A 23426-nucleotide genomic window follows, 5' to 3' on the forward strand; every position below is an offset into this window, starting at 1 on the left:
TGGCATGTCATCACAAAGGCCAAAAACCTTTTTTTTTAGTTCCACATCGTCTGGTCATGTGTGGCACTTTCTTATTTGACTTCATTGGGCGTTGAGTGAACATTGGCTGAATCCATGTTTCAGTTGTTGCACTTTCCCAAAAGGGCCCAAACTGTACCTTTTTAACTGTAACTTATGGGACTTATAGGAAGCCAATGAAGGTGGTTAAGCCTGTATGTTGCATGGTAGAATCTCGGTGAACCTGTGACTAGTCCGGAAGTTAGCTGCGGCATTCTGTACTCGTTGGAGTTTCATGACGTGCGAGTTCGGAAGACAATATAAAAGCTGTTTGTAAGGAGATTTGAAAATTTATAAAGATCAGGCCCGTAACTGCCTCGTCTTAATTTTAACTCAAAACTAAAAACTTTTGTCGGGAAAATAATCCTCAGTTGAACAAGATTGATTTTTATCAAGAAATACCTCATGAAAAACTAAATTTCAACATTTTCTGGTGGGCATGCATCCAGAACCCCCTAGCACATAGCAAGATCTTGCCTCGTCCGTTGTGAAGATCTGGCTACCGGCGACCCTGAAGATTACCTATAAATTGCCGGTTTCAAGCCCTTCTACTTATAATCTCCTCTGGTTTACACGCATCTGTCTGCTATTTTGGATATAAAACCCCGTAAAGCATTCTATTCCCCCATCCAACCTTTTCACATACTTGTTTGCGTCCTCGCTAGCTGAAAATTGTTCTTCAAATAAAAATGGGAATGGAATACTATTTCAAGTAGTGAAAGTAACTATATCCCTTCTCAGAAAACTCTTTGCTGCTTCAGTATAAGAGGCATAAAAAAGATTTTTTAACTTTGACTGAGGAGAGGTGTGCTCATGGTAAAACGTGATGGTGGTGTGAGACAGAGTGTCATGCGCAATTCCATCTTCATCATCATCATCATTTATTTGCCACTTTTGAAATTAATAACAAGAAGTTTGAGAAGCTTGAGAAGCTTAAAATCGGGCGCTTAATAATTAGCTATCTGTTTTGACTTGAAAGGCAGGGTACAGTACAGTAGAAATCACGGGAAAAACAGTCACTTAAACCTATTCAGGCCGGAGGGGGGGGGGGGGCTTTTGAGGCCCGCGCTGACTTTGGACGCTTATTACTTTTTCAAGATTCAACCAAACGCTGCCAAACTTTGCGCGTTTATCTAAAATTTATCTCGCAATAATTGGTAGGATTAGTTATTGTGCCAGTAACTTGAAATCACCATGGCAAGGTCATTTTGACAGGCTTGTTTTCCCAAATTTGAATTTTCTTGTGTTTCTATTTAATAACGAAAATCTGGAATGTTTTCAAGATTGCATTATTACTTAATGACATAATGGTCTCAATTTATAAAAATATATTTCGCACAATACAAATAAACGATTGAACTAGACGTCTAGAAAATATAAATTTGTAACACTTAGCAAAGTGCAGCCTTTTTGCAATACTTAACAAAGGCGGGGTTTTTACCTAAAGACCAATTTTTCCAACGCTTTAGGTGGCTGACGCATTTCAGTATTTTCCAGCCCTTACACTTTAATGGAACAGTATACAACTCCTAATCAGGTAACTACTATTGTCAAGATAATGATCACAATTTATTGACCAATGATAAGGTATTTGTTTAATACCATTACTGAAATAGCAACTGGTGAAGAATAGTAGTACTGACCCAAAGTATAAGGGATGGAAAACACTGAAAACCATTTCAGCCGCGTTTCAAGGAATCCAAAAAGCTTTACTTATCCCATATATATTTGTTTTGCAGTATTTTGTTAATTTTTGGACGATTTTGGGGGATGTCTGGGAGGCGATAGTTTTTCTCAAAGGATTAGTAAAATTTAGACAAATAAGAAATATTGGAGATTTAATGTGATTTTAAAAATTGAATTTGAACTTAAAAATTGGTGGACGGACACCAAACAGTCTCCTGACAACCCGGAGTGCTCTTGCGAGGGGGTCAACTGTTTGGAGGTGTTTCCATTCTTTTCTTCAATCCCTTCTTTAAATCTCTTAAAGTTCCATTCAAATTCAGGTAGAACCCCACCTTAAAATTTTGTTCTTGTGAGAAAACAACAGAAGTCAAAGGTTGCATGATATAACCAAGCATGGATTTTAATTCTCCCTCCCTTTCCATCTCCTTAGCCTTTCAACCCCACCTGTCCCTCCCTTTCAACTCTCATTCAATTTAATGTTTGTTTACATTTCCTAAACAATTCAGTATCGTACTAATCTGTGCCAAGCAATCAGATAATAACAGAAATTTGCCTTAATTTTGATCTCCCATACCAAGACCTTAGAGTATAAACCGTTAATAAAACAAAGCACACTTGATAATAATTCTCTGAGGTTATACACCTTGCAGTATTAACGTACTAACGAACTTGATAACAAACCCCAGGTCGTACTAAGGATTTTTACTGATCAACATAGAAAATAAGTTCACAATGGTTTGTTCCCAAAACGTTTTTTACTGTACAGAGGGTCTGTATATTGACCTGTAACTTGTATACCATATTGAAAAATTCAGAACGAACCGACTTCTGCCATGATATCATGTTGAAAAATTAGCTCGTTCGAAACCGTAGCAAAATCGTTAGAGACAGACAAGATACAGCCGTTTACTGGCAGTCTTTGAAAATCCTGAATTTCGTCAAAATGAGCCAATATAAAGTTTTAAAATTTCCTTTATCAATATGGTTCTTATCTTTTTATACAATTCTATGAACTGCTTTTATGCAGTACTGTCCACAAAGATTTCAATTTCCTCAAAGTTTCGGGACAAATGGATACAAAATATTTCGTGCAGAATGTAATTTGATTAAGCGAATGTTGCCACGTCTATAAATACTTCAAGCAGTGAATGAAAAACCGTTTTGTTTTCATCGATGAAAACCACTTTCAAATAGTTAATGCATAAAAAATAACAATCAGATCAGAATACAATAATTATTAATGTAAGGTCTCGCTATTATGTCTCGGCAGAGATACTTCTTTTTTGCAAGTTCAAATGTATGCAAATTTCGTGTGAAATATAATTCGATTCCATTGTCTTGTTTACAAACTCTTTCTAAAGAAAGTTGTATTTTCGTGAATAAAACCCATTGGCCTGTTTTGTTTTCCTGATCATGTTTGTCTGTGATTTTTACAAAACATGTGTGTTTTTTTTTGGAACTTTTAAGTTGTACAAAAATTCCTATTTTGAACACAGATGTCACTTCCGGAATTTCTCATCTAAAATTCAATTGGTATTTAATTATAATTATTCGAAGTTTTCATTTTCAAGTCATCTTTTCATTCGATAGCTTTACTGATCTCGTAAAAAATTCCATTCAAGTTCACACCAATACTGTACATTGCCAATGTTTTGCTGACGTCTTGAGAAGTGTCTTGTTAACGTCACTAGTCAAATCTGAAATATATCCAAACCAAGTTGTGCAAACATTCTACTCTTTGTGACAGGCGACTTTGACGCCCAACTGTGCGGAAATGAAAATCGACATACCTCTTGCTAAATATATATAAAAAAGTTTTAAAGTGGAGTCCGCATCAAAAAAATGTACCGCCAGATCACACTGCTATTTGTAGAAACCAGCAAATCGTCTAGTTTCAAAGTTTCCCACAAAAACATTGCGTGACATGAATGACGTTACCCCTTTTATTTACAAAAATAGCTTCAACTTGTCAAAGCAACCACAGTTTCACAATGGTGATTATTAGTACTTTACCCCTTAAGCTTTTTTCTTTGTCCTCCCGCCGAAGCAAAGAAGAGAATTAGATTGCAGATTAGCCCAAAAGTCGACCCAGTGTTCCTACAACGATTTACTGTCAAAACTGAAATGAAACCGATTGGCCCAGGCTATCCCCGTCATTTTTAGCCGAGAGGAGACTATCGTCTAGGACGACCAAAGGGTAAATTATAAATCGGCCACGCCCGATTAATTACAAAATAGCTCAAGTACCTTATTGTTACTTATTTTCGCGGGCACTTAATTTCGCGAAAATGGAACAGGAATATTTCGCGAGTCTTAATTTTCGCGATTTGGCCAAAAATACGTAATTAGCATAAAAAATACAATAGAAATCGGTTGGAATTAATTTTCGCGGGTCTTTAATTTCGCGATTTTTTGAAAATCGCGAAAATCGCGAAAATTAAGTCCCGCGAAAATAAGTAACAATAAGGTAGATAGGGCGAAGAGACCTCCAGGAAACCATCAGGCTTATAGAGGAGGCCACCTCGGGTTAGCAATATGTTAGTAATTTCGCTGTGAATGTGCAGCTAGGCCAATTTCAGACTCATTTCAGCCATTGCTTTTTGTATCAGATTTAATTAAGAAAGATGGGTCTTGGAGAAACTTTGTGTTTCGTGTGTGACAGTTGTTGACGATACAATACATCATACGTACATCGTTTTAGTTAATTACAGACATTAAATGACCGTTTGGATTATAATCTTTAAAAGATCAGTCATATTTGTCTAGCGTTCCGTTATAGATCATTATAAAAACACGCATTTTTTTCCATGTGTTTAGTAGCATACAGTCAACTCTCTCTAAAACGGACACCGTCGGGACCGGCTCCAACTGTCCGTCTTAAAGAGGTGTTCATCTTATAGGGAGTTTAGTTAAAATGACTAAAAAAGGGAGGGACCAGACCAACACCAGCTGTCCGTATTGCAGAGGTGTCTGTTAGGAGAGAGTTCACTGTACACACCTCTCGTAAAAGTTAACTCGAGAGAAGTGAGTCAGAAGTGAATAAAAGCGTTACACAATCGATTCTACTGATTGTGCTAAAAAAAGTTCGAGAAATCCTAGTGGACAAGGCTAAGTTCGCATTACAATCAACTCTCTCAATTACGGGTACCTCTTTTATAAGACAGACTCCTCTTTAGGACGGACAGTTGGAGGCGGTCCCAGTGGTGTCCATCCTAGAGTTGACTGTAGGTGTAAGTATTATTTGGGGAGAAGCCCTCAATTTCAAACCATAATTCTTCCAACTGAACTGAGGTAAAACATTGCAAATTTCCTTCACAACTCATTGACTGACCTCGGAGGGGGGGACCTTTCTTTCCTTGGATATTTGGGTTTGCTGTATGAGGAAGAATTATGTCAAGTTTGCAAAAATAGCACACGAGGAAAGAACAAATTTGAAAATAAAAATGTCCTTCGTCTAATTAAATTGTGCTTTTTTGGTGCGAGACAGAGACGGCGTTTCTATAGCCAAACTTTTCTTAGTACATCCCCCCGTAAATATTAACCAAAAACTAAACATCGCAAATCAAGATACAATTAAGATAAATACCAATAATACACTGGTATTCATTTATTCAATTGACTACTACAGTAAAATGGTTTTACAATATCATATTTACAACAGATACATGCCATTAGAAATACTTGATACTGCAGTAACTACCCATTTCAGTTCTTCATCAGATGTTAAGTTTGCAACAACAGATATTTTTTCCTACCAAACAAATTATTTGGAGATTCCTAATTTTCAACAAGAAAAAATAATAGTTTAAATGTACAAAATGTGGCATCGAAGAGAATTATCAAAGAAACTTATAGTTTCAACAGCAGCTTATTTTTTACAATTTACAGTTAAAAAATCTCATTGTTAAAAAAGGCTTTTTTAATGTGGCACATGGTTAATCTGTTTGCGCAGCTCCATACACTGATCTCTGTCAATAAAAAGGCTGTTTGCCTTCACTTCAATATCTTCTTCCAGTGACAGCTGCTTTCTGATGAGTCCTTTCAGTGACGCCTCTGCATCGGCTAGCTTTTCCCTCAGTCTCTCAATGTTGGTCGAAATTTCAAATACTTCCTCTATGAGGCGGTACTGCACACGATCTCGGCAAAGCTCCACATTTGGCCTAAAGGTTCTGTTTTCCAGTCTTGTTTGTGAGACTTTCATGGGTGCTTCCTTATTAGCAATGGCTCTCTTCAGCATTTCAATGTTTTGTTCCATGGCTGCAATTTCTTCCATCACCTGTGCACATAGAAAGACAAAATTGATTCAATTAGTACCTTTCAACGTCCTTTCCCGGGGGGTACTCCCTATAACGGCCTATACGGGGAGGCTCCGCCCGAAAGGGGTACCTTTTTCAGGCTTCAGGTATATAAAAGGGTAGGTATTTCACGAGTTTAAGTATATGAAAGGGTATGGAAATCTGTCATTTGGCTATTTATAAGGGCCTTTAATTAAAATATTTCGAACAGACGCAATTTATGGCTGTATTATTTTAATTTATTAAGCGTTACATAAAAATGACAAGAAAACGTGCTATTTTAAGTCCATGCCATGTCTCTTAGGTATATGAAAGGGGTACCTTTTTTCAGTTAAAGGTATACAAAAGGGGTACAATTTCTGTCAAAAATGGTATATAAAAGGGTAAGGGGTTAGAACTTGGGGCGAAGCCTCCCCGTATAAAACTTTTTGGAGTACCCCCCGGGGCGTCATTTTCCACTCTGTAGTAGGTACAACCCAATAAAGCAAGGGTATGTGATGGAAAGTGGGGTCAGTTTATCACTCTAGGGAGAAATTTCTTGTGCATAAAGAAATTCATGTTTATTGCCTCCATTTACATGTACTCTGAATTATAAAAGCCTGTAGAAACCAATTTTGCTAATGTTTTCGGGTCAGGGGCATTGTTCCTGTTGTTTGTTCTATTGTTCTCTTGAAGGGTAGCAAGCCAATCATGTGAGTTCTCATGAGAGCTGCTTCCTGACCCATTCTATCCTCTCACTGTTGATTAAAAAAGTTTTGACCTTACATTTTTAAGAAAATCAAGAAACAAAACAAAAAACCAGCGCAGAATTGCAACCTTAAATGTTAGTCTTTTTTAACCCAATCCCCAGTCCAAAAAGTACAACTGACAAGCTAGCTAGCATGCCTCCAAGATCTATCATTTACATGTCAGAAACGTTTGAAAATAATCTTTTGACAAGCAATTGAAGGGCTCGCTGCAGAAAGGGCGGTAGTGATTTTGGCCGAAAACGAACATGGACAAAACGACTCCAAATTTCGCATGTGAGTTTGTTTACGTGTGCTAAACATTGTCCTGCATTTCATTTCGCTGGTCTTTCCTTCGTTTTAGAAAAATAACACATGCAAAAAGACAAGGTTTTTGCTTGCGCGGCGTCTTTTGACTTTTCTTTTACAAACGATAAACAAAGGAAACCTTTTGTTTTTCAAGACGATGAAGTCAGCTAAATTTTTAGGGTTACAGTCCTAGCCCTAACGCAAAAGGTAACCCCAAGGCCGTAGGGTCGGGGTTAGAGTTTCAGATTAGGGTTACAGACTTAGCCCTAACGCAAAAGCCTAGCCCTAACGCAAAGAAAAAAAAAAGTTTAACACTAACCCCAAGGGATTAGGGAGTTAAGCCGTTTCAAGTTAAGTTTAGGATCAGAGTCAGCCTCAACCTTTTATAGATCGCGCTTTTAATGCAGTTAGCTTTCACGCCAGTTTGCTTGCAGCTAGCTTTTTCTGCAGTCTGCTTGCGGTTAGCTAGTTTTTGTTGTTTCGGGCAAGACTATTTTACTATGTTACCGTTCGCTGTAATTTGCCGAGGTGAAAGTGAAATAAAGACTGATTGTTGATTGAATACGTTTGCTCGTGTTGTCACATCAAGGGGACACTGCAAAACTCACGCTGACATAGTTCCCGACAAGAGATCTGTGTTTTAGACTTTATTACCGCTTGGCTCCGCCGGCCTTTGTCAAACAACTTTCTCTCTCGAGCGCTAAAGAGCACTATTGTACAAAACAAAGGCCGAACATCTCTCATTTCTTTGAGAAATGCTGTGGGACTACGGGTTTTCAGACTTAATGATGTCCTTCAACCGCCAAGCGGACGCACTCGCTCGAACGAACCAGTAGTTTATTTCCCCAAGAAAGGTGCCATTTTTGTTCTCTGTTCTTGAGCCACTAACATGTGACTTAAGACGTCACAATAGAATAGCGAGTCCCAGTCCCTCGCTGCCACCGCCTGGGAGCAAACGAAATATGACAAACATGGCGGTCAGTTAAGTTGGTTTCTGAAAAGCTGTTTTTACATCCCGGACGACTGTAATAAAGTGCCTCGGGGCAAGATTTTCACACGCGAGGCGTGGAAAAATGTCTAGTGCTGGATTACTGTGGACAATGTAAGTTACAAAATCTTTTTTTTGCATATGTTATTTTTCGAAAAGGAAGGAAAGAACAACGAAATGAAACACAGGACAGTGTTAAGCGCACGTAAACAAATCTGCATGCGAAATTTGGAGCAGTTTTGATAATGTTCATTTCAAGGGAAAATCACTACCGCCCTTTTTGCAGCAAGCCCTTCAATTAATGTTTCCACAAAAGGCTTTCATTCAGAAATAGCCTTTACAAGACATCTTCATGCAGAGTTACATGTAAATGTATCGTGCAAGTCTATAAATTATTCACCTTTGCTAGATGTTGCTCTAGTTTTGTTTTTGCTTCAACAGTTTCCTCAATTCTCTTCTGGAATGCTAGGTTAACAGCTTGGCATTGAGCCTGAAGGTCACTCAAGGTCTGCATAAGGATACCATCTATGATGCTGCGCAGATTTATCGCAGAGTTTTTCTCGCGTTCTGCCTTGAGAACGTTTTTGTTGGAAAAATCTTCCCATTCATCTGGAGCAACAGAGCTGAAAATTTCAACAAATAAAGTAAAGAAATTAATGTTATGCAAAATTTTGCAGTTTGTTGTTAACAGATTACAAGCTAGAGAAACCCAGGGGGGACTTCCATATAAAAAGGAAGGGGAATGCATGTTGTCTCGCTTAGATCTAGAGGTATAAATGACAGATTTTGGTCTTAGGGTATTCACAACAAAACACCAATATTAATTTTGGCCCTTGAGGTCTTGTTTAGGATTGCATGCAAAGAAATGAAACACGCTGTTTTGTTGGCAGATTTGAACCAATGACCTCTGGAACTATAACTGTACCAGATGGGAGAAGTTGCTTTCATCTGCAACAACAACAAATCTTTAAAAATCATGCCTACATAATAATAGATTATTTAACCCTCCAAGTTTTTAGTCGCCATGGTGACTAAAATTTTGGAGCTTGCTACTAAATTGAAACCGAAGTTGCCAGCCTGGCGACTTAATTTGAGAAAAAGGATTGAAAGCTTGAGCTTAATTTAGTGACTAAAATTTTTAACTGGCGACCAAACTTGAGCAGTTGGTGGTCAAATGGCCACTAAGGGAAAAAATAAACTTGAAGGGTTGTTATTATTATAGTATCAACAGCAGCTTACTTCTTTTCCACTTTAACAGCATCTTTGGCAAAACGCAGCCCAGCAGAAGTGTTTTCTAGTGATGCACATGTGTTGTCAATTCCGTGAGCTTGGAATTTGTCTTTCCTATCTTTATCCAGGTAGTATTTGGCTGACCTCAAAAGCCTGTTTTGGGAAGAAGAAAAAAAAAGTTAGCAAAACTGTACAGCTTCTGACTTGAAATACAACTGATAAGAAAAACAAGGCATTATTTTTAGGTTATGATTTTGGTAAGGTGAGGTTAAGTCTGTTAGAGCTTAGTGGCCCATCAGGCTGTAGCTTATCTCAGTTTCTGTAGAATGAAACGACTAGGAGAATTACTACGCCCCCCTGGATAGGATACTTATCTATCACAGGGTTACCTCGAGCATTAAATTTGCTGGTAGCCATTTACATACTAGAGAAAGGCACTATGAGAGTTAAGTGACTTGCCCAGGAACACAACACAGATGACCCAGGCCGGGCTTGAACCCGGACTGCTCGATCTGGGGTCCAGTGCACTCGCCATTAGGTCACAATGCCCCCCCTTTGTGAGAGAGACCACAGTTTATATGTACAAGCCATGGTTATTTTAACTAGCATCCATTTATTTTGTTTGCAGCAACATGAAAACTTCAATTGAAAATTTAGAATCTAGATCTGAATAAAAAGCTGACAAAAGAAGTATACTTATTAACTGCGCTGCGCAGTTCTTGCTCTGCATGGGGTTTATTATTATTTTTCGTTTTGTCGGTGACTTGTACCAAGCCTCCACTCGGTCAAGCTCATGTCACGCGATGTTTAGAAGCTACAAATCAGTAACAAATGGAGACATTTTCTTATTTTTTTTCCTTTAAAAAGAATGTTTAGTGTGAAATATTTGATTTTGAAGCGTTTTATTTAAAGGAAATTCTAAATTTTCATGCGTCGAAAGAAAAATATATTTCAGCGGGCCAGAATCTGTGAATAAATACCATTACGTTGGTGTAAAAGAATGTTCTGACATGACAAGTTTCACTTTCGATCGGCTAGACTTTGAGTCACGTAATTTTTCAAAGCTATTATCAGCTACCTTTCAAATCTTTGCGAATCCATTAATCTTTACTTACAAAATTAAGTGTGAAGTATTTTGAAGCGTTTGAATCGAAGAAAATACTAAAATTTCATGCTTTAAATAAATACGCTTTAGCGGGCAAGAATTTACATTTATTTACATTACGTTTGTGTCCTGGAATGTGCTGGCGTTAACATTTTTTACTTTCACAAGACACTGATCGGCAAGAATCACGCAATGCTCTGGAAGGTTTAAATCTGCTACAAACGGAAACTAAACAAATCCTCTGGTCTAAACTTATATGTTAAGTGTGAAATATTCGACTTTTTAGCGTTATTTATTTTTGGAGCTGTGTCATCTATGGGATTTCTGAAATCTGATGAAAAACCACTGAGACAAACATGCCCTGACTTGCAAGGGTTACGTCATTAGTAAATTAATTCCCCGGGGAATTCCCATTCAGCAAAACACAGGTCTAGTGTTCTTCTCAAATTTGATTTAATTATTTGCTCCAATATTCCATTTTCGGAGCTGGTTATTCAATCTTTAAACGGTAATTCAAGACAACACTGGATGCTGATTTAAAAGATTTTTTTGTTTCACGGATCAGGATCGTGGGAATTAAATTTGGCCATCATTTGCATTAGCAGATAAGAAAAATGTTTAATTTCGGATGGAACTAGTCAACCATGAAATGTAACGCAAGGTGTTTTCCTACCATCTTGTTTGTCAGTCGCAACATTGTTCGACGCAGGTAAAGGGGATAAGGGGAGGGGGTGCATTTTTTGTTCCCCCCAGATGGCTTCCCTAAAGTGCTCACGAGACCAGCGCAGTTGTAAGCTCTAAGAGCTCTTGTTGCTATTATTCTACATATTTTAAGTATTTTACCTTATTTGTTCCGTTGCTTGCTCAAGAGTCCTTTGTAGTAAAGCTTGAACGCCCTCAATCACTTCCACTTCCTACAAACGTTGTGGTACAACATACGGTCAGATTTATGGCAAGCATTATTAAAGAAATCTACGGAATAAACGTTGTAGGACAGAAGAATCGTATGTTTACCTTTTGAAGCTGCATTTCTACATTGTCATGGACAAGATCAACTTTCATTCTCCTCTCTCGATTGGCAAGACATTGCTGGGCGATCATAAGCGGTAGTTCTGTGTCGGCTAAAGCTCTTTCTAACCTCGCCTTAAACCGAAGCATAGTGGAGATTTCATCTTCTGTTTCTTCTTGCTTTTGATCTAATTCCGATTTCCAAAAGTTTATGTCTGTGATACGTTGATCGAGCTTCTTGTTCACATCTAGTTGAGTCTGTCTTGTTCTGACTTCGGTCTCATGAGCGAGGCGAAAGCTTTCGTCTCGAAGTCTTTCGGCCGCGGCGCGTTCGTGCTCGGCGTTGAAGTATTGAAGATGGTTTGAAGCGTGCCATTCTTCTGGAGTGTATTTTGGAGGAGGCTGTACCAACCTAGCCATGTTGCTTTCTTTTCACAAAATGTCCGTGTTGAATGAAGTAAACTTGCTTTGTAGTTCTTGTTGCGAGGAGTCCTGGAAAACAAGCCGACGTTCCTTAGCAACGGATGTTCGAATCACGTGGGTGGTTACACAACTTGAGCCGACGAAAATTCAGCGGTTACATATCAGAAAACCAAGATGGCGGACAATTGTATTCAACTGAGAGAACTCCAAATAAGTGAGAGAAAATTGCGTTTCTTGGAGTGGGCTTCCACAGATGCAACGGATTCAGACTCGCAAATATCACAAGATAGTATTCCTCTGTTTTTAGGAGCTGATGTACTATCTGGGTGTTCCATCGCCGTTTCTAACTTGCCAAGAATGCATGCAAAGTTTTCCAAGCAGGGTTTGGCCGTCAAAGTTAATTTCCCCACCCCCCTACGCCTGCAAGGTGTTCACGGCTCGGCTCGAGGCGTGTGGTTTTACTCCATTCAAGGACTTTTTAGAGTGTGCTTCGAGTATTACAACCGTGAGGAGCAACTGGAATGCATGAAACAGCTTTGCACCACGTGGAAGCTAAGATTTTCAGACCCGCCCTTACAACAAGAAATTGAAATTGGCTTTCAGGGTGGTCCTTCCAAATGTTTAGCAACTCCTGAACTTTCAGGAGAATCAAGTCCAGCAGAGACATCTGAGTTGAATGACGACTTCAACTTATCAGAAAGCAGGTGTACTCAAAGTCCTCAAACAGTGGAAATCTCTAATTCAGTTCCCACATGTTCAAGCCTGGACAATTGTTATCTTACACCAAACCTAAAGCAGTACATCGAAGAAATAGTGAGATTGTTCAAAAATGAAGACCAATGCGAATTTAATTATCTTTTGGAGACAACAATGAGAATTTTAAGGGAGTTTGAGTTTCAAAAGTCACAGAAACAGAATAGATTGTCAAGAACACTCTTAGCAATTAGCAAGTGTCTTGGTGACGAATTTAACAAACTACAGCCTGAAATTAACGAAAGAGTTACTGAGTTTAAGAAGAAGCACATAACTTCAATTGATAATCTTCCTCCTTCGTCAACCCTTGTAAAAGAATTATTCCCCGAGTGCATGAGGGTTTTACTGTTGAGTTGGATGGGAAGTGAGAACAGACAAAACATTAACAGCATTGTACAAGTCATTTTGGAACTGGCAAATACAAGTCTTGTATCAGGTGTAGCTCATGTCTTGTATTCCAGGCTGATAAGAACTGACACAGTTTAAAATATGAAGTACAGTACCTACCCTTTGACCCTTCAATCACTGAGCAAGAAGCACAAAACTACCTTTATAGTTGAACCTTGATTTTCCAGACTCATGGGGACTGGGCTAAATAGTCCGGATATCCTAGAGTCCAGATAATCGAAGGCATGAATATTAATGAGCCAAAAATAAAACTGAATAACTAAAATGTCAAATGAGAATACATTTAATTGGGTTCAAAATAGCAGTCAGCTGCTGGCTTTAGCCAGCACTCCAGTACTTTGACCACACTTGCCGGCAACTTTTCACCAAAGATATAGAAAATGTCATGATTTGATCGGCCAACTGAAATCAAAAAGAAATCCCGTTATTCACCGTGGACGACTAAGCATGAAACATGCAAGTTTGTCAGGACAAACTTTTGCTTGACCATTTTCATGTTTCTTCTCGTGTAAGCAAGATTTTTTTTACCCAAAATCTTGTTTAGTGCAGGTTGTAAAGCATTTTCATCTTTTTAAAATTGTACTATAATCACAAAGTTTCTCGAGGAAAAAAGTGAAATTTCAATCAGGAAGAGTTTGTTCTTGAATGTGACTACAGTCAACTCTCGTTATAGCGGACACGCTCGGGACTTCGTTTAGTGTCCGTAATAGCGAGAGTCCGTTATAGCGGGGTGTGAGGAAAAAAATGGCGTTAACATAGGTTAAAAATTATGGGCTATGACGAGCTTATCAACAGTCGTGAAAAGACTCAGTAGTCGTTAGGTATGGAGAATGACAATGGTCGAGGGTTTGAGGGTTTGATCTCTCAAAAGGAGTCGTCTGAAAGAAAAGGGCGTAAGCTGAAGTGAAAAAGCAAAGTCTGGTGTACAGCTACTGAAGCAATTGATGCAAAAATAATTATTGCAAAAGACTTCTGAAGTGTGTTTCGACAAATAGTATTTAACACACTGCAATTTTCTGCAATAATGTTATGTGAGAAGTTCATTGTGTCCGCTTTATCGAGAGTCAAAACAATAAAATTGTTCTTTTGGTACCACGAAAGTGTCCGTAATAGCGAGAGTCCGTAATAGCGGGAGTCATTTCCAGTCAAACCTCTATAACTTTCGCCGGGGATCTGAATTTTGTCCGTAATATCGAGCGTCCGTAATAGCGGGGTGTCCGCAAGGCGAGAGTTGACTGTACCGGTAATTAATATTCACAAAGGTCCGGATAATCAAGAAATCTGGATAATTGAGGTCGGGATGATCAAAGTTTCGACTGTAGGATAACAAAGCCAGTTTTTTTAGGTTTTTGTCTTTTTGGCTTGTGAATGCAGCACGGCTTTTTAATTTAGGGTTAAAGATGAATTCCAGTCCATACTGCACAATCTCGGCTGCAATGTTTATGTGAGCCCACACAAAGGAATGTTTACAAGCAAAGCTAAAAATTCTGTGACAAACTTACCTTTTTCTTCATAATTAACGCCAGATATCCTTGCAGAACAAATAATAACGAGTAGAGGAACCTTGACGCTATTTCAAACCGACGTTTCAGCTCGTCGGAAATTCTTGAACGAAACGAACTGTAATGGCGGACTAAAAAACTTCATGTATGCTGTCACCGAAGTGTAACGTCTCAACGAATTCAAAACAAAAACGAAAACAAACCCCGAGTCTGCGCAGGTGCTGAATTTGAAATTTGAAGGTCCACAGTTCAATCCTTCACGCTGCCACTAGCTGAAGTCCTGAGGTCCCCTTTCCCCCTATGTATATAGCCAACTGGTCAGCCTCTTTGGAACCATTTGCTATTCACATTGTTTGTTTATCGTCGCAGACTGTATTTCTAAATTAACACAGTAGTGGTACTGGTAAATACCCTCACACGTAAAGTGTTTTTTTTTCTTGCTCAGTGATCTAAAAAGCAAATCAGAGGTGTTCGTCACAATCTGGGCACAGTTCAACACAGAACAATGTATTAAACAAATAATAATTTATTGATGGCTTATTCTGTGAACAATAAACATGTATTTTCTTTGTACAAAATACTTTACCTCTAATAAATACAGCTTGTCAGTTAGTAGTATATACAACTTAAAATTCAACTTGAAATATATACAATATTAGAGGGCTATAAGCTTTGTTTCATCTAAACATCTTTTTTTAAGGGATTACCCGTATCTAGATAACCCAGTACTTTTACTTTCAAGGTTTGACTTCACCTGGGAGGAATTGTATCTTTTAGGGGTAAAAAAAAAGCTTGAGCCATGACCAGATTGGTCTTATTTAGAGGTTTAATTCAAACTTTCTGACGAGCATTCCTGTCCCTATCATACGCATAGTTAGTGATACGGGAGGTCCCACCCCCAGAACTAAAAACTTGCACAGATGTTCAAACTACTCTCTCTGCTGCGTCTTTGACTCAACATTATTTTATAATATTTACTGATGAACCTTTAGAGCGGTTTTCACTTTCAAGAGTGTTGAAAGTAAATTGCGTTTGCTTTGGTTTTGCATAGCTACGCTTAGTGATTGGCTTAAAAATCTCGCGCCACTTTCTCAGCCAATCAGAACTAAAACCAAAACCAATTGTGACTCACTCGCGCACGTTTTCCCGCGCTTCGTGTCGGCTACATGTATTTGCTTCGAGTTTAGATTGGTTCACTGGTTTGTCTGTGTCCTTTGTGATTGGCCAGAGTAATTACTTTGGTTTTGGTTTTAAGACACTCAATTGAAAACTGCTCTGTCACTCTACTGAGGCCTGAATCCCACCTCCTCTACCCCATCTTCCTGCATTTCTTGAAGTTCAATCAAGTCGTCAAACTGCTGTACGTGAAACTTAGAGATCTGCTGTTCAATCATGCTCTTGATTACTCTGTAACCCTGAACTGTCTCAAACAAAACAAACACTGCCATGATGATGTTCACTGCTCTCTCCATCGGCATAATCAGCATGCTTTCGTTTAGTAACAACATCAATGTCAGAGGAAGCTGTAGAACTAGTGTCAGAATCCAGAATCCAGCAAGCTCGGGAACCTATGTTGATAACAAGAACACAGGTCAGGGTAACCCTAGTGATCTGTCTTGCAAATTACTCTCTAACTGGTCAATTAGTTATTTCACATTGAAAACTCAGAACTAATCAGTTGCTAAAACCTTGCTTACATTTCTCAAGTTTGTATTTAAGAAAAAGAAATCTGTTACATGCCCTTACCAATAAGACGAAAGCAAGGAGAGTTGGACATGGAGCTGATCCCTTCCCCCCACCCTCACTCCCCCCCCCCCCAAAAAAAAAAAATGTTATAACAACATCCTTTTGTAGTGAAAAGCTCCTTGTGAACAACATGGTAAGTTTATGGTACAATTGACAAATGTCACACAATATTTCTTTGCTAACTATACTGTAAGTTTTGATTGTTCTACTAAACACATCTACGGCTCGAAAAAACTTCAATCTTGTCATCCAGGACTACAAGTAGATTTCCATAGGTCCAGGAAAGTAACTTTTCTTGCCCTCTTTCATGCTCACTTGCTTCATGGGCAGGGGACCAAGGAAGGTGTCTGTAATAAATCATGATGTTAAAATAAAAAGTAAGCTATGACTCCGGGGGGGGGGGGACTTGGGTAAATTTTTGTTGGGTACAAATGTATGTGCCGCTGGCCTCTCAGAACCCCTACCCCATTATAGTCATATTCTATGGCCAATTATAGACCCCATCTTAGTCACTTTTGGGTAAATTTAATTTTTACGACCCCAACTTAGTCACTTTCTGGGAGCTGTTTGTCAAATATTGAACAACAGCAATAAATACAGTAACATTTTTTTCGGCCAATATTTTTGTTCATAAATCACAACTTGCCAGAATTTTCGTACTCTCAAAATCCCGGAAAAGTATGACCCCATTCTAGTCACCCTTTAAAAAATGCTTGAAATGGCGACCCCATTATAGTCAGTCCAGTCGTGAAAATGCAACCCCATCCAGCGGCACATCCCCATAAGCCCATTTATAGGAAGTGCCCCCCCCCCCCGGGGCTACGACAACCATGCAGCTGCCCTGGACAGGCAAAATTGAGAGCTGCTTAATTGTGCCGCCGCCCGCCCGGCCCGCCAGTCCTGAAAGGAAAAAGCTGGAGTTTAAGTTAATTTTCAAGTCGTGCACTAGCTTTGAGTCAACACCTAAGAAAACCAGTGCTTCTCAGAAATTTACCTTTTCCTGAAGATTTCCGGCATATCCCAAATAGAGCCTGGTTACCTCCACTAGTGCCATGGCAACATAGATGACGATTGTAATGAACTTGTAAACTGAGTCCAGCTTTGAATACTGAAAAATAATACAATCTCCATCAAAAATGGTGTGCCTTGTATTCTTTATACAAAAGAAATGAATGCTGTGAGACATGCGTGGGCAAATGTTTTCTCCTAAGCAAACAGTTCAATCTGTAACATTATGAAAACCACTGATTAAATATTAACAAGCTCATTTCTCCCAGAGTTTCTCCCAGTGTCTCACAACTCTCACCCTTTTTCCATAAAACATGAGAACAAAGGAGTCAACTAGGGACGGCCTGACTGTAAATCTGTGTCACGTACAAATATTTGAAGGCCTACTGTGAAAATAGCAACCAAAGATACCAATGCATCAGTTACCTTGGCAACAAGCATTACTATACAAGTTGTGTACCAAAATGGAGAAAAATAGACATTAAAGTACAGCGACATCTGCAGTGCCAAGTTGGATACTATCTCATTCCCTGAAAATTAAAATAATAATAATAATAATAAAATAAACGTTTTCAACCAATCAGGACACAGATCTCTTCAAAGTTTTACCATTGGTATAGAATAATCCTCTTCTGGTGTACCTGTTTTTTTTACTAGCTCTTCAATTTTGTGCTTACTGGTTGTAAAGTGATAATTCATTAAGCAGGGGTCATGATTGGCTGCATTAAACATTGGAAAAGATGGGGGCAGGCTCTCCCTTCCTTTTCCCTTCCCCCTATGTTTGGAAAGAAAAAATTGACCAAAGGAATTGCACTGACAATGAATGTAGCTGACATTAATCTACCAACCTGAAGTGATCATGTGGTGTCTTGGTTGGTTTCGTATCGAGCGTGAAGTGGGAAAAACAGTCTCCGTTACTGAGGTAAACGCAGCTCGAAGTGTGTCCGCCATTTTGTTTTGTTGTCTTCCCAGCATGCAAATCAATTTAGCTATCCCATAACTCTTTACGCTCTTGCAGTGCACAAGAGAAGATGGCGCAGCTTTGGCGAGCAGGTAAAATATGAAATGATCGAAAATGCTGAGCTTGTTTTATGCTCTTTACTTATGATATTCACCTTAAATGCTCTTTTAGCACGGACGATCACGAAACCAAATTCTCTGGTGGTAAGAACGATCTCAGTTTCGTCCAGCAATCACACATACAGTAAGTACAAACTCAGGTTATGGCTGCAATATTGCTAGAAATTGTTTCATGCTGTTTGTTAGAAAAAAGGTGGTTCTCCAACCTTTGATCCTTTTTTTTAGAGTATATTTCAAGAGAGGCACATGAGATACCAATGGATTGGCATAGTTCCACAGAGCGGAATGCACAGACGCTTTTCTTGACAGAATTGCTGCGAGGTAACTTAATTAAGGCTCAAAGCTTATCTGGAGTTTTTCAATGCTGTGTGATTAGTATACTGTATTTTTTGATAAGTGACGTAAAGGCATCACAGAAGATCTCTAATAGAGTCAATACACCATTCAGGGTCATTCCTTTTTCTAACCCCCCCCCCCCATCCTCTAGCTCCCCCTCCCCAACAAGATTTTTTGAAGGAGCTTTAAAAGTCATTTCTGAAAGGGGTTGCTGCATCAATATCAGAAGACAGATTGTCTTATACCATAAAATTCCGATTATAAGCCTTAGGCTTATGCAACATTGCATTCAGTGGTTTCTACAACTTTGTAAGGGGTTTGGGTGGGCTTATATGCAGAGGGGCTTATATCCAGGAGGGCTTATAAACGGAACAAAAGAACATTTTAAAACGAGCCATGGAAATGTTGATCAAAATACATTTGTTAAGTTAAAAACGCACAATAAAGCAACATTTAGCCCTGTTCAGTACTGTCATCTGACAGAGGGGGGCTTATATCCGGGGAGGAAGGGGAAGGGGAAGGGGTTTATAATATGTACTTATTGACCTCGAGCCAAATATTTTCCCGTCCGGCCCGACCTATCTCAGTCAATAAGCATTTTATCATATGACCACTGAATTTTTTATTGTTTTTCTTTCGTGGATGCAGACGTGGCGGCCCGTTTCGCACGCATTTTGAAAAGCCAATGGTAGCTCATAATTTGTTTGGGAAGCCAGTAAAGTGCATTTAAACTGCGATGTGCGCACAAAGTTTTAAAACTTCTGTTAAAATTGTCAACCAAATTGCCGAGTTAAGCTCCATTCCAAGGAGATTTAAATCCAACTAAATTCCTCGTACATGATTGCAGTTAGTAGCACAGGCAGACCACCCTATGTGTTCGTAGTTAATTATTGTTGTTGACATGAGACGAACAAAAGAAATTTTGAAATCTATAAGGGCTACTGAAATAAAGCTCTGGAAATTAAATATCTAAACTACATTTCGCTCTAAATATCTCAATGAAGTTGAATGAAACGTTTATCGACTCAATTGTTGCATTTCTTCGCCTGCGCAGGCCATTTTAAGCGCCTTTTTAACTGATTTAGCCGGCCGAAGGTCGGTAATAGAGAAAGAGGAGACAAGGCTTGCAAGTCGGCGGCCGACAGCAGCGACCTCCTCCACTTCAAACCAGAATTAATGCCAAACTTCTGAAAATCTCACCTATTTGACGACGGCTATCGATCGGTGAGTTGTTGCTCTATCTCTTTGCCGAATTTGAACTTCATCCCTCCAACAATTTCCGAGAAAATCCACGCTGAAATCATGCATACGGCTTGCTGACTATGATCGGTGCTCAACTCAGCGACCAGAGAAATAACATCATCGGCCGGCCGTTTCAAATTCACCAATCAGGTTTTGAGCCGCGGCGGGCTGCCGCGAAATGCCAAGCGCTGATTGGTGAATTTGAAATGGCCGGCCGATGATGTTATTTCTCTGTCGCGGGAGACCGAGGGCTGCTGTCAGCGGGTCGAATTGGGAGGGAGAGCGGGAGAGATAGAGCAACAACTCACCGATCGATAGCCGTCGTCAAATAGGTGAGATTTTCAGAAGTTTGGCGTTAATTCTGGTTTGAAGTGGAGGAGGTCGCTGCTGTCGGCCGCTGACTTGCAAGCCTTGTCTCCTCTTTCTCTATTACCGACCTTCGGCCGGCTAAATCAGTTAAAAAGGCGCTTAAAATGGCCCGCGCAGGTGAAGAAATGCAACAATTGAGTCGATAAACGTTTCATTCAACTTCATTGAGATATTTAGAGCGAAATGTAGTTTAGATATTTAATTTCCAGAGCTTTATTTAGCCCTTATAGATTTCAAAATTTCTTTTGTTCGTCTCATGTCAACAACAATAATTAACTACGAACACATAGGGTGGTCTGCCTGTGTTAGTAGAAATCTCAAAGGAAACGTTTGTGAAGGACTACAACAAAGAGTTGGCACGACGTTTCAGCTAGTCATGCTCGTCTCAGCTAAGACTGAATTTAACCTGATTGAACAACTTAGCTACGTTTCTTCTGAGCCGAAACTCACAATTGGTTTGAACGAGAGGATTAATTAGTTTTCCACCAAGAAGGTTTTTGATGTTAAAAACAACACTAGATCATAATCTATCAACTACATAAAGACTTGGAAAGGGATTGTACTAGCAGTTCAGGATTTTGCTTTGCTTCGTTTCCCTTCGGCTTCAAATTGCTTTATTTACCACGGATCGTAGATTCATGAACGTCTGCTGTTGCTGCTTAGTCCTTGAATTTGTTAGTTCATCGATGATGTTGAGCTCTGCATTACAGTTGATGTCCAAATTGTGCTTAAAATGCTTCGTGAAAACAAGCGGGAAACTGTGTCATTGAACAGGTTAGTCGTAAACATGTACTCGCATTTTGTTTGTTGTGATTTAAATTTACGCAGCCGGAGAAAAGAGAAATTTATGTCGCATTTGCATTTTTTCCTCAATGTTTATCATGACTACAAACCAGGATACAGGATCTTTCTCCGATTATGTTGTTTTTTTGACGGCTTTTATTTCGATTTTATCGTTGTTGTCCGGAGTATTTCTTCATCATTTGCCGAGTTTAAAAACATGTTTTGTTTTAATTTTTTCGCCTGCAAACTACATTGCTTTCAAGAAAGTAAAGTTTTAATAAACATGTTGGACATTCTTTGCTTTTTAGAAAAATCTTTACTCAGTATCGCTCATCTGAATTCAAAGCTGTGGAATCAACTGGTTCCAATTTCGGCATCTTGCGACAGTAGTGGGGCCATACGCTTTTCTAGTAGGGCCGTACGGCTTTTTCCGGCCCTGCTCGAGCGAGGCATACGGCCCTCATACGGGACTTTTTTTCATATGGTTTTCCAAGGAAATTGCGCGCGGGTCCATAAGGGTCATATGATAATCGGATGTATTTTTTGTTTACAGGTAGATGAGCCTATTATCGGGGGGCTTATGACAGGAATTTAACGGGATTTCATTTATAGTGTGCTACGTCTTAATTTCTGATATTTTTCTGTCAAGGTTTTCAAATGACTTTGAGCAAGTTCTTCCAGGAGCCAGCAACAATTAATTATCCTTTTGAGAAAGGTCCTCTAAGCCCTCGTTTCCGAGGTGAGCATGCCTTGAGAAGATATCCATCTGGAGAAGAGAGGTGCATTGCTTGCAAGTTATGTGAAGCCATCTGTCCTGCCCAGGTAAAAGTCTGTTGTTTTCTAGAACCTCAATATAACGAAGGGCCAAGGGACTGGAAAAATAGATCACTATAACAAGTTTTCTTATATCAGGGCTCTTTTTCATGTTTTGCTATTACAGGGGTAAAGAATACCGTTTTCTCGTTAAAGTGGTCCATTCAATCTAGCTTTACTATACTCAGTGTTGAAAAACATTAATTGAGCAGGAAGGTTTCTTATCGTCTTTTCATACCAAAAGACTAATTAAACAGAAACTTCTTATCAATAATTATGTGTGGAGAATTAGAAGACAAGTTTAAAGAAAGTGCTGTCTGCTATGTGCATCTTTTTATATGGGATAGATCCCTTTCCTGCTAAAACAGACCCACTCAAAACCCCTATATTTGTATTTTATTGTGTATAAGTTTTGTCTGGTATAATTATTTTACAGGCAATTACTATTGAGGCGGAGCCCAGAGCTGATGGCAGTCGTCGGACAACACGTTATGACATTGACATGACCAAATGCATTTACTGTGGCTTTTGTCAGGAGGCATGTCCAGTGGATGCTATTGTGGAGGTAATTTTATAATTCTGTAAACATTACCCGGTAGCTTTATTTGAATGAGCATAATCACATGCTCTATAAAAATTACTTTGCTAAAGGTGGTCAGAGCTGTAGAGTGGATTTAGAAGAAAACAAATATACCGTACCTAGATCACAGGGAACCCAAGAATATAGGTTTGATTTTGTAGAACAATGTGTAGAAACTTGATATTCCACATCTGAGGCTTTCCAAGGGGTTTTGGTGACAGGCAACATTGCTGCGAAATAGCTAAAAATGTAACGACTATCTTGTTCCAGAGTACCGACAGCCGACAGAAACTAGCACTGACAGGGCATTTATTTGCAACAGGGGCGTTTCCCTCACCAAATAGGCAACAAGTGGGTTCAAAACGAGTGACAAAGCGACATCAGACACCCCCTTGAAAAGCCTCACATCTATAAACACTTTGGTTTTAAAAAAGTTGTTTATGTAATATTAATCTTCTCATTTCCTCAGGGTCCCAACTTTGAGTTTGCTACAGAGACACATCAGGAGTTGTTATACAACAAAGAAAAGCTTCTTAATAATGGCGACAGATGGGAGGCTGAAATAGCAGGAAATCTTCAGGCGGATTTTCTTTATAGATAAAATATGAAGCTATTTGAAAACTGATGCCTAACTTTGTAAAAATTCTAGTTCTGTATTTTGTGAAAACTGCAAAATCAAGCATTTTTTTAATGTTGAATGTGTAATACCAGTGACAGAAGATGCATCTTACAGAGTGCTACTGAAGTGTGAACCAGTTTAAGGCTGCCTTTTGGCTGCAATTTTTAAGACTGTTACAGCATAATTTTACAAGGGTATGTGTAATGTTCTGTTCATTGCATTGTGTTCATCATAGCAGTTTAGCTGTAAACTTGCAGCACTCAATAATTATATATATGTGAGGTAAATAAAGACGGTTTGTTGATGTAAATGTTGCACTCTTCTTTCGTTTCATTATCACATTAAAACTGAGATAAAGATG

The 23426-nt window shown here is 39.0% G+C and overlaps 4 protein-coding genes across 4 annotated transcripts; 2 read left to right on the forward strand and 2 right to left on the reverse strand.

Moving 5' to 3' along the window:
* Nucleotides 1-5311: 5311 nt before the first annotated feature.
* On the reverse strand, nt 5312-11975 carry LOC144647168 (tektin-1-like). The gene is made up of 5 exons (XM_078506928.1): nt 11410-11975; nt 11239-11309; nt 9300-9443; nt 8461-8683; nt 5312-6019 (listed from the first exon to the last, which is right to left on the reverse strand). Exons 1-5 carry the CDS (start codon nt 11821-11823, stop codon nt 5663-5665), a joined length of 1209 nt encoding a protein of 402 aa, XP_078363054.1. The 5' UTR covers nt 11824-11975; the 3' UTR covers nt 5312-5662.
* Nucleotides 11932-14861, forward strand: LOC144647170 (uncharacterized). The gene is made up of 2 exons (XM_078506930.1): nt 11932-14380; nt 14699-14861. Exon 1 carries the CDS (start codon nt 12001-12003, stop codon nt 13063-13065), a length of 1065 nt encoding a protein of 354 aa, XP_078363056.1. The 5' UTR covers nt 11932-12000; the 3' UTR covers nt 13066-14380; nt 14699-14861.
* Nucleotides 14862-14999: 138 nt separating this feature from the next.
* LOC144647176 (transmembrane protein 17-like) lies at nt 15000-18225 on the reverse strand. Its single transcript, XM_078506937.1, has 4 exons — nt 18092-18225; nt 17670-17773; nt 17230-17343; nt 15000-16057 (listed from the first exon to the last, which is right to left on the reverse strand). Exons 1-4 carry the CDS (start codon nt 18216-18218, stop codon nt 15773-15775), a joined length of 630 nt encoding a protein of 209 aa, XP_078363063.1. The 5' UTR covers nt 18219-18225; the 3' UTR covers nt 15000-15772.
* Nucleotides 18226-18233: 8 nt separating this feature from the next.
* On the forward strand, nt 18234-23375 carry LOC144647177 (NADH-ubiquinone oxidoreductase subunit 8-like). The gene is made up of 6 exons (XM_078506939.1): nt 18234-18296; nt 18376-18447; nt 18549-18644; nt 21703-21875; nt 22303-22431; nt 22916-23375. Exons 1-6 carry the CDS (start codon nt 18275-18277, stop codon nt 23045-23047), a joined length of 624 nt encoding a protein of 207 aa, XP_078363065.1. The 5' UTR covers nt 18234-18274; the 3' UTR covers nt 23048-23375.
* Nucleotides 23376-23426: the final 51 nt, after the last annotated feature.

This window comes from Oculina patagonica, chromosome 3, assembly GCF_052425735.1.
Source record: "Oculina patagonica isolate OP01 chromosome 3, crgOcupat, whole genome shotgun sequence".
Taxonomy (NCBI): domain Eukaryota; kingdom Metazoa; phylum Cnidaria; class Anthozoa; order Scleractinia; family Oculinidae; genus Oculina; species Oculina patagonica.

Excerpts from the sequence above, each read along its gene's own strand:
- LOC144647168 (XM_078506928.1), bottom strand. The coding sequence starts at position 11,823 with ATGGCTAGGTTGGTACAGCCTCCTCCAAAATACACTCCAGAAGAATGG. Across the intron at positions 11,310-11,409 it reads TAGAAATGCAGCTTCAAAAG|GAAGTGGAAGTGATTGAGGG; the intron begins GTAAACATACGA and ends CAACGTTTGTAG. Across the intron at positions 9,444-11,238 it reads CAAGCAACGGAACAAATAAG|GCTTTTGAGGTCAGCCAAAT; the intron begins GTAAAATACTTA and ends TTCCCAAAACAG.
- LOC144647176 (XM_078506937.1), bottom strand. The coding sequence starts at position 18,218 with ATGCTGGGAAGACAACAAAACAAAATGGCGGACACACTTCGAGCTGCG. Across the intron at positions 17,774-18,091 it reads ACACCACATGATCACTTCAG|GGAATGAGATAGTATCCAAC; the intron begins GTTGGTAGATTA and ends TTTAATTTTCAG. Across the intron at positions 16,058-17,229 it reads CCGGAAATCTTCAGGAAAAG|GTTCCCGAGCTTGCTGGATT; the intron begins GTAAATTTCTGA and ends TTATCAACATAG.
- LOC144647177 (XM_078506939.1), top strand. The coding sequence starts at position 18,275 with ATGGCGCAGCTTTGGCGAGCAG. Across the intron at positions 18,297-18,375 it reads GGCGCAGCTTTGGCGAGCAG|CACGGACGATCACGAAACCA; the intron begins GTAAAATATGAA and ends ATGCTCTTTTAG. Across the intron at positions 21,876-22,302 it reads AAGCCATCTGTCCTGCCCAG|GCAATTACTATTGAGGCGGA; the intron begins GTAAAAGTCTGT and ends ATTATTTTACAG.
- LOC144647170 (XM_078506930.1), top strand. The coding sequence starts at position 12,001 with ATGGCGGACAATTGTATTCAACTGAGAGAACTCCAAATAAGTGAGAGA.